Source organism: Pogona vitticeps, chromosome 13 (assembly GCF_051106095.1).
Source record: "Pogona vitticeps strain Pit_001003342236 chromosome 13, PviZW2.1, whole genome shotgun sequence".
Taxonomy (NCBI): domain Eukaryota; kingdom Metazoa; phylum Chordata; class Lepidosauria; order Squamata; family Agamidae; genus Pogona; species Pogona vitticeps.
This window is the reverse complement of record NC_135795.1, coordinates 19,156,151-19,171,328: the sequence shown is the minus strand read 5'-3', so window position 1 is coordinate 19,171,328 and position 15,178 is coordinate 19,156,151. Positions and strand designations below refer to the sequence as shown.

At 49.5% G+C, this 15,178-nt stretch overlaps 2 protein-coding genes across 2 annotated transcripts; one reads left to right on the top strand and one right to left on the bottom strand.

Annotated features, from left to right (window-relative positions):
- Positions 1–727: 727 nt before the first annotated feature.
- RASD1 (ras related dexamethasone induced 1) lies at positions 728–3,783 on the top strand. Its single transcript, XM_020813974.3, has 2 exons — positions 728–1,149; positions 2,398–3,783. Exons 1-2 carry the CDS (start codon positions 861–863, stop codon positions 2,946–2,948), a joined length of 840 nt encoding a protein of 279 aa, XP_020669633.1. The 5' UTR covers positions 728–860; the 3' UTR covers positions 2,949–3,783.
- Positions 3,784–7,011: 3,228 nt separating this feature from the next.
- On the bottom strand, positions 7,012–11,866 carry MED9 (mediator complex subunit 9). Its single transcript, XM_072982390.2, has 2 exons — positions 11,038–11,866; positions 7,012–8,018 (listed from the first exon to the last, which is right to left on the bottom strand). Exons 1-2 carry the CDS (start codon positions 11,520–11,522, stop codon positions 7,802–7,804), a joined length of 702 nt encoding a protein of 233 aa, XP_072838491.2. The 5' UTR covers positions 11,523–11,866; the 3' UTR covers positions 7,012–7,801.
- Positions 11,867–15,178: the final 3,312 nt, after the last annotated feature.

Sequence of the window (15,178 nt, the reverse complement as noted above, 5' to 3'; positions counted from 1 at the left end):
CTTGCTCAGGAACACTGCCAGTTCTTTTCTCCCTTACTCCCCACCCCCAAGGTGTTAAAAAGCATTGCTCTCAGCCAAAAAGCAGGCTGCGCAATTTCTTTCTCACTCTCAACTGTTTTCCTCTGATCCCACTTCATATCTCAGTGCAGGTACAGGGCAGTATCGTTCGGCATTTTGTGTGTGTGTGTGTGTGTGTGTGTGAGAGAGAGAGAGAGAGAGAGAGAGAGAGAGAGAGAGAGAGAGTGTAACAATGGTGGTGGGGAAAGTGAGTAAGGATAGGATAGGGTCCCTGACCTCGTACAAAGGGCAGTGTGGCCCCTTAAGGAAAAGAAAGAAAGAAAGAAAGAAAGAAAGAAAGAAAGAAAGAAAGAAAGAAAGAAAGAAAGAAAGAAAGAAAGAAAGAAAGAAAGAAAGAAAGAAAGAAAGAAAGAAAGAAAGAAAGAACCTGGATCATGGCTGTCTGCGCCAGGGCGCATCACTTTTGGATACTCTAAAAGGAAACGAACGAAGGAGAGGACAGGCTCCTTGGGCATGGGCAGAGTGCAGGGTGGCTTCTCAGTCTGTGTGCCTCTTTGTGAGAGACAGAGAGAGGGAGCGGGAGGGAGGGAGGGAGGGAGAGCCAAGCGGCCCGTCCGCGGTGCCCGCAACCTCTGCCGGCTCGCCCCCACCCCTCCATAGGAGAGGCGTTCCCTGCGCAGGGCTGGAGGCTATATAAGAGCGCGCCGCGCCTGGAGCCGGCACAACCGCCGAGAGCTCTTCCACGCGCGCCGCCTCCCCTGCTCGGCTCGCCTCGGTCCCTCCTCGCTTCTCTGTGTCTCTCTCTCTCTCGTGCGCGCTCGCTTCTCGCTCTCGCCTCTCCAATGCGCCTGGCGGAGATGATCAAGAAGATGGGTCCCAGCAGCGAGGCGGAGCTCAACATCCCGGCCAAGAACTGCTATCGGATGGTCATCCTGGGCTCCTCCAAGGTGGGCAAGACGGCCATCGTCTCCCGCTTCCTCACCGGCCGCTTCGAGGACCAGTACACGCCCACCATCGAGGACTTCCACCGCAAGTTCTACAGTATCCGCGGGGAGGTGTATCAGCTCGACATCTTGGACACCTCCGGCAACCACCCTTTCCCGGCCATGAGGCGCCTCTCCATCCTCACCGGTGAGCCGCTGGTCCCTCTTAGCCAGAAGAAGCAGGGCCGGGACGGACAGACAAAGAGACAGACAGACCGAGTGCGGGGGGGTGGTGGAATCTCTCTCTCTCTCTAGCTATCATCCCTCTTTTTTTAAAAAAAGACTACAAATCTCAGATAGTTCTATTTGGCCGCAAGCTGGCCGCAGTCCTGGAAAGCTTGCGCCAAATAAAACGTGTTCCTCCTTAGAGACCGACAGGACTCTTCGTTTTATTTTGGTTTCTGCTAGCACTGAATGCAATTAATCGTTTCTAAAGAGAGACAGCCCTCGGGATGCAGGAAAACAATAGAATCTTGTTGCGCCCTAAGGCTAGCCTTCTACGGCGGTAGAACCTTACTTGGGCGAATCAGAGGCTCGAAGGGTTGCTTTGAATTAGTTTCCCTTGACTTATTTCCCCCTCCCACTCTGTTTATTTGTTTTAAGCTAAGCAAAATCTGATAGTATTCTTTCTGCCTTCTCTGTGCCCAGGGAGACACAAGTTCGGCCAGTTTTGCAGTGTTTTGAAAACCTGCTTGGTCACAGGCAGCAAACCTGGTGTAGGGGGGAGTGTAGGGGGTCTATAGGTATACACTGGGAAGCAAAGCTTGTCTAAACGGGTTTTTCTTATTAGCTTTTCCATCCCAGCATCATCACCCAGTCCCTCGCTCCTAACTGGCTTGCAGAAAACTCCAGCTGCGTAGCTTTTTCTCTCCCGGAAAGCCATGCAAACAGGTGGCCAAAATCTTATCCCGGGAGCTAAAATTCTCTTGGGTCCAGTGGAGTTTACTCCTGGCCAAAGATCCACCCACTAGCAGAAGCGCATTGCTGAAAGTGGCAGGATCATAACCCATAATTTCTTTTGAAAGTAAGGCAGCCCGTTTACTGCATCAGGAACAGCCTCTGAAGTTCTCAGATTCCCCTGCAATATAAGTTGGGGCTGTAAATACTTTTATTTTTATGACCCTTTTGTCGGATCAGCATTGGCACTTAGGTACACCTCGGGTTCTTATAATGCTGTTATTAGAAAAAAGTAACGGCACAATGTTACAGGATAAACCCCCTACTCCACAAAATCTGTTTTTATTTTCTATTAATCCTGTTTCACGCATTAGCTGGGATTTCCTGCCCCTTCTGTTAATTGGAAAAAGAAATATATGAGATTAGAAGTCCTCACCCACCAACTGAGACCTAACCTGTTTTTTTTCCCCTTTCTCTCTTCTCCCCTCCTTTTCTGCAGGCGACGTCTTTATTCTGGTTTTCAGCCTAGACAACCGCGATTCTTTCGAGGAAGTCCAGCGCCTCAAGCAGCAGATCTTGGAGACCAAGTCCTGCCTGAAAAACAAGACCAAGGAGAATATCGACGTCCCCTTGGTGATCTGTGGAAACAAAGGGGACCGGGACTTCTACCGCGAGGTGGATCCCCAGGAGATCGAGAAGCTGGTGGGGCAGGATCCCAAGAAGTGTGCTTACTTCGAGATCTCGGCCAAGAAGAACAGCAGCTTGGACCAAATGTTCCAGGCCCTCTTCACCATGGCCAAGCTGCCCAGCGAAATGAGCCCCGACCTTCACCGGAAGGTTTCTGTACAGTACTGTGACCTTCTGCACAAGAAGGCGCTCAAGAACAAGAAACTCTTGAAGGAAGGGTCCAGCGATGGGGCTGGTGAGGCTTACGGCATCGTGGCCCCCTTTGCCCGCCGCCCGAGCGTCCACAGCGACCTCATGTACATCCGAGAGAAGGCGATTCGGGGCGGGCAGACGAAAGACAAAGAGCGCTGTGTGATCAGCTAAGACTCCTGGCTGGCCTTTGAACTTTCCCCAGCAGAGAAGGGAAGAACCTGTTCTTAAGTACCAAAAAAACTCTTGCCAGCCCGTACGGGTGGCGTTACGCTGGCTGCCAGCCGTGGCAATTCACATGCCTGTCGGGCATCTTCCCCCATCTCCTCGTGCATTATTCTGGGGGGGGGGGGCTCTTTTCACCTGCTCCCCTTTGTTTCTCTCCCCCTCTCTCCCTCTTTTTTTACACTTTGAGGAGAGGGGTTGAGATTGCTCTGGGACGGTCAGCCTTCAAGCGGAGAAGAAACCTTTTAAACACACAAACATTGTGAAAGACAGCACTTGTGTCTTCAAAGAATTTTTCTTTTTTGCTGTGTCGTGGGCTGGAAGGGGAGCGCCCACATCAAACTGTGCCCGCACAGGGTGTGACTTGTATGTTGCGATGAAGCAAACGGTCGGAAGAAACCAAACGGAAAGTCTGAATGTTGCATTTGCTGCTGCTGCTAGACGACGTTACCTAGCCAGACTCCTTTAGGGGCAACCTATAAACTTTCCTACTCTGGCCTCCACTTTGGGAACTCAGGCTGGCGTGGAGGGGAGGGCAACGCTCCTGCTGAAGACGTGATCCTGTTTACATTTTTGTCCTTCTGTGTCTTGATCTTTTCTCGCAGAAAGAGGAAAAACTGTGTTCAAGCAAACCGGCACTTTATATATATATAGAACTCTTTGCTGAACGGACATGAACAAAAATTTCGCTAAGTGTTTCTACAATGTGTGACACACTGGTTTTTTTTTGGGGGGGGGGTTGTTATATTTTTTCTATAAAATAAAACTTTGGAAAACAAGTTGATTTTGGTCTCCTTCTCAGTCTTCTTGGGGGGGTGTGCTAAAAAGGGGTGCAGTTGCATAAAAAAGAATGGGGGGTCGTGCTTCCATGTGAATGTACCCACAAATTACAAAGCTTGGTAAAGCTTGTTTCTTCCTTAATTGACTTATTTTTTTGTTGGGGGTGGAGGGAGGAAAGCAAAAGGATTAAAAGCAATGATGGGGAAAACAGGGGAGGGGTGGAAATTGGAGACACCCCCTGTAAAAATCTGTGGACAAGGCAGAGAGTAAAAGTCCAGTAGGAAATTATGGTAAACTATACCCTTCAACGCTACCCACTACGATAAAGCGGACTGTGTTCTGTTATTTTTAAAGTGAGGGGGGGGGTGTCTCCAAGGAGTGTTTCCATAGACACTAGTGGATTCATAAATTCAGACCTGAGGTCATTTTCCCTTCCTTTCTTCGCAGACATCCTCACACAATGGTTGAAAAAAGAGGAGTGAAATTCTTTCTAAAGAGGGGGGAAATAATAAAATAAGAGATACTGGCATAATCCATGCAAGTGGCCAAAAAAAAAAAAATACAAAAACACCAAACAATCATCCTTGCAAGGAGATGATGGTGGTTATGTAACTTTGCTTTCTTGTCTCGGGCACATTTCCCAAGTTTGCTTTGCCTGGAGCGTTGGAAGGGTGCAGCCGAATCTGGTCAAACCAAACCGTTCTCCACACGCCCGGTTGGCAAACAAGGTCCATTTACTTTGGGAGAGCGACACCTAGGGGCGGCTTTTGAAAGTTCGGCCTTGCCCTGTTAAGGCTGCGGAAGGGTGGGGTGCTGGGTTGGGGGGAGCAAAGCAGCCCTCCGGACAGACTGGACCTCCCATGAGCCCTCGCTAATGTGGGGGAGATCATCACCATCATCACCATCTTCGAACAGTAGAGCTGGAAGGGACCTTAGGGATCATCAAGTCCAGCCTGTCAAGGAGGCCCAGTGGGGGGGGGGGATTCGAACTCCGAACCTTCAGCTCCGCAGCCAGATGCCAAAACAACAGAGATATCCAGGCTGGGAGGGAGACACCAGGGTCCCCCATCCCTAACGAAATGCTGAAGTCACCATTTCTGGCGATCTTGTTAATCCGAAACTGGGAATTGAAACGGACAGGGTTCATCCGAAGAACCTTCTCAGGATTCAAATTGGAAGCAAACAAAGAGAAAATGAGATTATTATTTTTTTAAAAAAAAATAACCGAAGGACCCTGTCTAGCTGAACATTTTGTTGCCAACTGTGAGCGGCGAGAACCTTAGGGAGGCTGCAACGGTGAAAAATGCTGTTAGCAATATGCCCGAACCATCTGGCACCCACCAGGTAGACTGCTCCTGTATAGGGAAGGTTTCAATTGGGCTTGACAATTGATCTACCATCTAGGAATCCTTTTACAAGAATTTCTTTATCCCTAAGGGTGACAAGCTTGGCACGCTTAAACTCCACGAAAGGCGGAGGGCTGGACACCGGAGCAGACAGAAGATGGAATACCACATACAGAAGGGCCGCCCGGGTGGGTCGGTCCCTCTCACCTTTTATCACATCCCAGTAAACTTTTTTAAGTATTTGGCAGCGTTAAGAGAGATCTCATGGGATCAGAGCCCTTAGGTTGGTGCGGGGGTGCCTCCAGAAATCCCACAAGGACAGCGTGAAGTCAGTAAGTCTCCCTCCTATCAATACCCTGCATCAGGCATCTGATGGCAGACTGCATCTAAACATGGAGGTTCCATTGAAACGTCCTTGTTCTGATATGCCCAGGTTGCGAGCACTTGCGCATAAGGTAGCCAATACAGCCCACCCACCTTTTGCTGTGCATTACATGATCCTGCATCTGTTTGTGGCTTGGGTAACAAGCAGGCCGTACACCCTTGCCGATTTACACATACACCTATCTCTTGTATACGTATAGAAGGGAGCGGAAAACCTCTGGCTTTTTTTGAAAGAGAGAAGATGGAGAGCCAAGTACACCCCTTGAACTCACCAGAGAATAGGAATGTAGCAAATAATTTCCCATGTACTCCGGCAGAGCCCATAGCCTGGTCGGATGGGAGTTGTAGTCCAACACACATGGAGGGCTTGACTCCCTAAAACGTTGAATTTGGGGGTTGCACTGAGAACAAATCACTTAAGGTATTGGATAAAGGGTGGCTGTTGGTTCTTAAATTTCTTTTGGAGTTTCCTTCCTGTAGAGTTTGCCTGCTCCGTAGAGAGCGTCTCGTGTCTTGCACGGATCTCTGATGAGATCATTCTTGCCGTTGCTTTGTGGAAAACTTGCAGGGACCATAAAGAAAACAATTGTGTGTCTTGGCACGGCCAGGATTAAATGTACCGTGTGTGTGTGTGAGAGAGAGAGAGCTGCGGGCCAAGCCGTCCTCCATGACCCCTTACCTGTCTCCCAGAACACACCTACTCCCACTCCGCGCTCAGATAATCCGAGGCATTGTACATTTCGGCTCGAGTACAGAGTAACAATGGGCCAGCCTACTGTACTCACACACCCAAAAGTGTGCAAAGAGCACCTCCAGAGACGACGACGCCACCTTTCACCTTCCCGGTGCAATCTCACAAAGCTACACTGGCTTCCAGGAGACATCCGAGAATGAGCAGCCAGGATGTCTGGCTCCTTCTTCCCTCTCCCTGAATTGTCCCAAACCCCCTCCCTGATGAGAACCTGACGATTTTTGGGGTGCTAAATTGCAGTCAGGCCTTCTCTGGGGTGGCCCCTTCATTTTCGAATTCTCTCCCATCGGAGGTCCGACTGGCCCCGTCCCTCCAATTTAAAACCGAGCTGTTCTTGCAAACCTTCCACAGATCTGCCCCAGATTCATTTTGTTTTTTTGACTCATTGCATCTTGTGAGCCTCTCTTTGCCAGCTATTATCCCTGTAATTTCACAGTCTCTTTTTAAAAGTTATTGCATCCTTAGGGATCATGCCTTGTACGATGCCTTCTCTGGATTTTATGGTTGCTCTGATTATATTAGGTTATTTTGATCCTGATTCGTTAGCGGCCCAAAGCAGTGGCTTCGCCAGGAGCTGGGCAGGATAAAATGGCATTAATTAAATAAAGAAGGAGGCAGAGTGGGGCATCCCATTCTCAACCGAGCGACCTAAACCCTTAAAACAAATTCTCTTTTGCACAGATCAGGCCCCCGATGGGTGCCAGCCAAAGTTTTTGTTTGCACCTTAAAGTGAGACACTTAAGCAAACATCTCAAGAACGGCCTATTTACTCAAGAGGAAGAAAACATCTAGACAGGCTTAAAAGTCAGGGCCTGCGGTGGCCAATCCCGTTCTTTTCACAGAGAAACCAGAGCACAAAAGTTCACTCCCCCATCCAGCGTCCCATAAAATTCAGTGAGTCATGCTGTGTTTTTGCTTTGCTTCTCTGTGGATGTCAAAGAGGCATAATCTTTCCTTCCCTGCTGCTTCCTTGTGCTGGAGTCATTTACAGAAGGAACAGATAATTGTTTTCAGAGGAAGGGGGAGGCTGCAGACACACACAAACAAAAAAGTGTTTTCTTTCCCCGCTGTTGCTTCCCAATGAATGCAGTAAGAACTGGGGTATACGGGACTCCCTTGAGAGTTGACTTTATACCCACAGATGTGAGGGAGTTGCAGGTCTCAAGCTAGCCCAATTAGAACCAAAAAATAAAATAAAATAAAATAACCTCCTCCCATCTAGAAAATGAGCTTCTCAGGTGCTCCTTTCTCCCTGAAACTCTAGTTTTCTCCCTGCAGGGATTTTTCCCCCCCAATTTCCAAACCAGAGAGTATTCAAAAATGCAACCTTTCCCCTCTCCTACACAGCTTCAAAGTCAGATTTCACCCACTCAGTTTTGCAGGCATGGGCTCGGTCATTAGCAAACACCATGTCAGTGCTACAGGAAGAAAACCACAGATTCAGGCACCCTGCGCTCTCCTTCGGCACCAACGCGGTCTCCAGGCTGCTGTTGCTCCCGAGAAGAGGGGGACCGTCTGCGGAGTCCCACGACGCTGCTTCTCTATTCTTTGGGAATTTCAAACATGCAAAGACTTTTGTATTTTTGCAACAATTCACTCTTTGTCTTGACCTGCTCCCGGAGGTTTTGAAGCTGCAGCTGCTGCTGTTCAGGACTGACGCCAATGCCTTGCAAGGATTTGACCAGCTTGCGCATCTCTAGGAATTTGGTCCTCAGCTCATTCAACACCTGATGGACGTCCTGGCTGTCTTTATCCATGCTGAAACACCAAAGGGAGGTGGTTGGGGAAGGGGAGGGGGTGGGAGAGAGAGCAGTAATTAATTGATCATCCTCATGTACCATGTGCAAGAACGGAAACAGGATGCAACCGGCACGCTGGCGCACGGCCTACGGGTTCAGCAGGGGGGACCGGATGGGGATTTGAGAGGAAGTCCAGTCCTGTTAATGCATTTTAAACCAGTTTCCCTGGGAAAAATCTAAAACTTTTAAGGCTTTTAAAGTATTTATGGGTTTCTTAGCATCATTTCTTTATTGCAGGCTACGTTTTTGTTTTTGCTTAATTCTCTTTTGCAAAAGTCTGTACTTTGCCTCTGATTGACTCTCACCCTCAATCATCCACCCATCTTTTACACTCTTTGGTCAACGCTGATGTTCCCGAAGACGCTGTGAAATGTTGTAATCACCAAACGGCCTGAAATTTGTTTAAAACAATCCCTTCATTCTAAGTGTACAGTGGTGCTTCGCTTGACGATGTTAATTCATTCCAGCAAAATAGCTGTAGAGCGAAAACATTGTCAAACAAAACGAAAAAAATCCCACTGAAACGCATTGAAAACCCATTCAATGCGTTCCAGTGAGCTGAAAAACTCACAGTCCAGCAAAGATCCTCCATATGGCAGGCATTTTCGGTGCCTGTATAGCGAGGAATCCGTCCTAGAAAACAGTGGGGGCCATTTTGAAAACCAGTGGCCATTTTGAAACCCAACAATCAGCTGTTTGCTGATCATTGTAAAGTGAAAAATTGGTTCCCGAAACAGGGAACCAATCAACATGAAGCGAAATTCCCCCATTTAAAACATCGTTTTGCAATTGCAAAAGCGATTGCAAAAACGTCAACGTAATGCGGATTCGTCGTAGAGCGGGGTAATCGTCCAGTGGGGCATGACTGTATCTGAATAGAGCTTCATCTGCAGGGCTCCACAGAAATGAATATGGCCTACCAGTTATAGGAGTCCTGGGTCCAAATTCCTCACTCAGTCAGGAAAATGTAGACCCTCTCTTTCTCAGCTTAACCTACTACACAGGTTTGAAGCAAAGATAAACTCATGTATACCACCTTAGAGGAAAATAGAGAAATTTAAGAGATAAACAAAGAAAAGTTCCAATTTATTTTCACACCCTTTCAGCAGCAAATGTTATGGCGCTCCGAATGTTTAGCACGGTACGTCAAAGTCCACACACCACCCGGCCTTAGCCTCACTTCTCAGAGGTCCTCAGGTTTACAGACAGACGTAGCAGCATCCTCCTGTCCTTTAAATTGTCCTTTGAGTTTCTTGGGTGGAAAACGTACCAAAATATGACCTTCCTATTTTAGAAATACCTCTTTTGAGAGCTATGGGTCTACTCCAGACAACCAGAACGACGAACAAGTGGGTCCTAGATCAAATCGAGCCTGAACTCTCTCTGGAGGCAAAAATGTTGACGTTAAGGCTCTCCTACTTTGGGCACCTCCTGAGAAGGGAAAGGATTCTCTGGAAAAGGCCACAGTGCAGGGAAAGGTGGAAGGCAGCAGGAGAAGAGGAAGACCCAAGGTGAGATGGACTAACTGCCTAAAGGAAGCCATTGGCTTGAGTTTGCAAGAGCTGAGCTGGGCAGCGGAGGGCAGGACGTTTTGGAGAGCTCTCGTGCACGGGGTCGCCATGAGTTGGAGGCGACTTGACAGCACAGAACGACAACCCGTTTTGAGATATGTTTTATGGTCGCCTTTGGAAGTAGAACGGGGGCATTCTAACCACCAAGTTATCTTGGTACAGGCAGACTTTCAGCCATGCCACTTCCGGATGAGCTACCCGAAGGATAGCGAGGCTCAAGCGGGCTTTATCTTCGCCGCGGGTGGGTCCCTAAACCAGCTCAAGACTTTGGCGGGTGGCCCCCGCCTGGCCAACCCAGGAGCGAAACTCTTGGAATGACAAGGGAAAGAGATAGCAGGCAGAAGACAGAGAGAGACAGAAAGACCAGGGAAGCCGCCAACTGAGGTCGAAAGAACTCTTTTGCTGGGTCCAACCTAAAGGTCCTCCAGTGGTCCTCAACCTTGGGCCTCCAGATGTCCAGATGTCCAGAAGCCTTCATCCCCACCTCTGCTGGCCAGGACCTCTGGGAGCTGAAGTTCCAGAACCTCTGGGGGCCCAAGGCTGCGGACCGCTGCTCTAGAGTAGACCAGCACTCCGTTTCCAACAAGAGGCCGGCCAGGTGCCTCCAGGAAGGCAAGGAATAGCCGAAGAAGAACCGTCAAGCCTCCCTTATCAACTTCTCACAGTTAACGAGGGTCAACGGGGACGTGGAATCCAACCCCCTTGCCTGCCACGTCTCCTGGGCGCCTGGCCCGCAGGGCGCCGTGTGGCAGGCAAGCCTGGATCGCCCAACTTGGCCCTCCGAGGAAGGGGCCAAACCAAGGCCTGAAGCTGGAGGCAGCAGCAGCAGGAGGAGGAGATCGAATGTGAGAGGGATAGTCTCGTAAAGGAAGCCACAGCATCACGTTTGCAAGAGTTCATAAGACCATCCCTGGGAGGGGGGAGGCCACTCGTTCCTGGGGGTCGCCCGTGTTGGAAACACTTTGATGGCACCTAACAATCCCATAACCTGACCCCCGAGCCCACCCAACCATCTCCACTTTGAATTACAGATGTTGCGGGAATCATTCCGGCCACCTCTCCGAGCCTCCTCTTGCCGGCTTTCCTCCCTGATCAAGTGCCCTGCGTAACCGGGAAGCAGACCCTCCTCGGAACACCTTTTTTTACATGCACACATCTGGAAACCGACCCTTGGCGCTTCCAGTCTTGCCCACCTATTATGGCACCTTGGGGGGGGGGACCCCATCCAAAGATGCCTCCCCCCTCCCCGACTCTAGATCTTCATCCCTGGAGACCCCACCCCACCCCACCCCCACCCCCACCCCCACCCCGTGCAAGGGAAAGGGCCCGCGTGGCAGGTAGACTGCCCCTCTCCCGGGAGGCTCTCCTGTTGGAAGGGGGACCCCCCAACACCGTTCACACGTTTACCATTTGATCACGTCGTGCACCAGCGGGAGGAAAGAGTAATCCTCCTGGCCCGGGTGGGGCGGAGGGGCCGGCGGGGCGGCGGCGGCGGTGGGTCCGCTCGGCGGGGCGCTGGCCAAGGGCGGCGGAGGGGCGGCCTGGGGGGGCGGCGGCGGCGGCGGGAGGGGGGCCGGCTGCTGCTGCTGCTGCTGCTGCGCCTGGGCCGGGGCGGCCGGCGAGGGCTGTTGGGGAGCCGTCGGGGGACCCCCGGGCATCCCCGCCGGGGGTGCAGGCCCGCCGCCCCCGGGAGCCCCCGCAGGGCCCGTGGGGGGAGGAAGAGGAAGAGGAGGAGGAGGAGGGGGGAGAGGCAGAGGCGCCGCCGGGGGCTCCCCCAAAGCGCCCGGGGGGGCCGGCCCTTGGGAAGCGCCCGGGGGGGCCGGCGCGGAAGGGTCCTCGGGGACCGGGCGCGCAACTCCCGCGGCGGCGGCGGATCCGGCTGGTGTCGCCATGGGGCGCCCTCCTTGCTCGGTTCTTTCCCCCCCCCCTTCTAGGCCTCGGGGGGGCTTTTTTGCAAGGGCTTCTTCGGGCAGCTCGCTTTGCAGTTGGCTTGCTCCGCCCTCTTGCTTTGCAAAGCTCTCGCCTGCCCCCTTTTTTTTTTTTTGCAAATATTTCCCTTGCTTTTTTTTTTGCAAAAGTCTCGCCTGCTTTTTTTTCTTTTGCAAAGTTCCCGCGCCTGCCTTTTTTTTTTTTTTTTGCAAATTCCCTCGCCGCCTTTTCTTGCAAGCCGCTTTTCCTTTGTGTGTGTTTTTTTCCCCCCCCTTGCTCCCTCCCCTTCCTTGCTTCCCTTCCGCGCCTGCTTAGTGGCCGCTTCCCGGGCCCTTCCTCCCTTCGCTTCCTGCCGGCGCAGCACAAAGACGCCACTGCGCTCCGGCCCCTTTCGCGGTGCACCCGAAGCAGAGATAGAGAGAGATATATATAAAAACAGCAGCAGGGTTTGCACGTCAGCCCCTGCAAGGCTGCAGCTGGGAGGGTTTTTGTTTCCCCCGTCGTTTGTGCACCGGAAAGACTCGTCCACATCATGATACTGTGGAATATTTTTATTATTTATAATAATAATAATAGCAGCAGGAGCAACAGTGGTAGCAATGATAACACTTGCAACGTGGGAGAGTCGGAAAGAAATCAATCTGGGGGTGCAGAACTGAACTAGAAAGGGGTTGGCGTCGAAATCCGCGGGAATTTACTCCCGAGTAACGCCCCAGCTGCCGAGCGGGCGCGCACGCTCCGCCACCAGCAATACTTTTTTATCATCACGATAATTGTTGCTTTATTATTATTATTATTATTATTATTATTATTATTATTATTATTATTATTATTATTATTATTATTATTATTATTATTATCATCATCATCATCATCATCATCATCATCATCATCATCAATGATAATGATATTATAATAATAATAATAATAATAATAATAATAATAATAATAATAATAATGATAATAATGATAATAATAATAATCCGATCAGGATAGAAATCCGCAATCCTTCGTCAGAGGTCGAAAGTTATGGACAAAAAGCACACCCCCTTTTTTTTTAAAAGCCTTTATCTCTGAAAGGTTCCCGTTTGTTGCCTTTTGCTTTGTTGTGCATGGGTGCAGAATGTGTATTTAAAATGTATTTCTACAGTTGCAAACTTTATTTATTTGTTTATTACATTTATATACTGTCCCTTTAGCACCATGTGTTGTCTGGGGCGGTGGACAGCAATAAAAAGACACAACAACCAAATCAAAATAAAAAACACAGATTGTAACGTGAAAGAGGCATAAAATGATAGTTTGCAGGCTACATATGCCAATCCCAAAATAAACCCAGAAATGAGGCTCACTCCCCAGCAAGTTGGCTTAAAAGGTGTTCTGTTGAAACTCTGGTGTCTTCTTTTTCATGCGGGCAGGGTGAGGAAGGATTGAAGGGGCCCCAATCCCTAATGCGGATCTTGGAAGGAAGAGAAGACCAGCGAAAGCAATAGGATGGAATGCAGAAGTATCTCAGAAATAAAGAAAAATTGAAGGCAGTAGGAGAAGAGGAGATGAAATATGAGATGGATAAACTACATCAAGGAAACCACAACCTTGAGTTTGTAGATTAGCAAGGCTGGTAATGAAAGAACATTTTGAATGTTGCTCATTCATAGGGTTGTCATAGATCAGAGGTAACTCAGTGGCACATAATGACAATAAATTTTATATTAATTCAACAGCTCCTGCTTTCTCACTGTATTATGGGAGCTCCACACTGAGGCCTAGTAGCTTGCATTTAATCTAGTTTAATCATCGGACTCCGGAGACGTGGACTTCATGAAATGGAAGCGGGCAAGGAATAATATAAAGTATGGATCAGGGTTTTGTTTCACTTCCTCTGCTCACCGTGGCGAATGTTGTGTAAATAACAGTTATATCAATAAAAGCTGTGTAAATAAAACAGTTTGCATCATAACAGAATTACGAACTGCAGCATTGCCAGTAGCCAGGTTAAACTGGGGGAGGAATTAACTTCCCTCCAAGGAGCAAGAGTGCATTGGATATCCATAGTAGATGAGCTCAGAAACGGAGCAGATGTAGTTTTCTTTCCAGAGGAAAATGCATAAAAGATCAGCCGCACGGTCTCGGCTTTTCCTCCCCATCTTTGTTGCCTAATCTAATCCCGAACAGCATCCTGCAAAGGTCTGTTCCTGGCAAATTAGCTTTGCATTTTGTCTAAATAAATATTAACAAGCAGGTGCTATTTATATTTCAAGCCGAAGTTCTATTCCGAGGGCCTGAGTTTAGTGGAAGTACAGGCGGGGGGCTAAAAATAGATCGTGCAATCGTTCCTAGGGGTGGAAAGAGAAAACCACGGAGGGGAGGCCTCTCGGCTGTTGCTGAACCGGCCCGCCTCGGTTTAAAAACCTAGCAGGTGGCCTCAAGAGGTCAAAATGCAAGCAACCATATTTGGTGGAGAAGATGCTTTGCTAAGGCTTGCATGATATCACAAGTGCAAGAAGAAACGGGGGGGGGGGAATCACTGTTTGGATGACAATCTCCACTGGTCCCCAACCTCGGGCCTCCAGATGTTCTTGGACTTCAACTCCCAGAAATCCTGGCCAGAAGAGGTGGTGGTGAAGGCTCCTGGGAGTTGTAGTCTAAGAACATCTGGAGGCCCAAGGTTGGGGACCACTAATGTGGGGGAACTGTTGTTCCTCCTTTTAGTAGGAAATGATTACACACAATTCCCATGTTTCAGAGCAAGCCAGGCTGAATGCTACTGGCCAGTGGGGAATCATGCCCAGAGGACATCTCCTTCGCTTCTCAGATTCCCAGCTCTCTCTGCATAGCTGATCAGCACTGGGAAACCGGATGCCGGTGGTTAGACAGATCTTGGGCCTCATTCAGCCAGCTCTTTTGAACATCTGGGTCTGGCCAAACTGGCTTTTCTTCCCTGTAACAACATCTGCCACTACAGAAGAATTCGTCCATAACGGATGTTGTTTTAGCTTCAGTGGATTTAACGCATACTCTCACAGCGTTCTTATAATTTATAGCAGACTCTGGGATTTCTCAAGTGTAAAAGATCCTGAGCAAGCAGTCTTCCTTGACAAGGTCATCACTAAATTTTGGAGAAAAAAAATATTCCTTGTGTGGACAATGGCTCCGCAGGATTCTCCAGCCACCGGAGAGACTGCAAAGCGTGATGAGGATTGTACTTTGCACGCTGCAAGGCCGCGTCCAGAACACAGAAGGCTGTGCTTTCAGGACAAAGGGATCCTTGCCCCAGACATCCCCTTGGTTAGATAACCCTTTGGGGTCTTGAGATAAGGTGTTCCCTTCCGGCTCCTCCTGGAGTCGCAGGTTCCTTCCATAAACATGAATGGTGTTTGCCACCTTATGCAGGTGAGGACTGGAAAACATGTCAGGCACCCTGCGCAGAGTGGGAGCAAAAGGTCAGGTAGGGATGATGTGGTTGAGCTGAGTAAGAACACGGGGAAAGTCAACAACACCGACTCAGGGACACCGGTCCTGCCTGTCATATTTATGGCTTTTGTGGGTTGCGAAAAAAGCAAACAGCCTTGTAACGTGGCCTCAGTCTGAATATATCATTTCAGAACGGGGTGCTTTT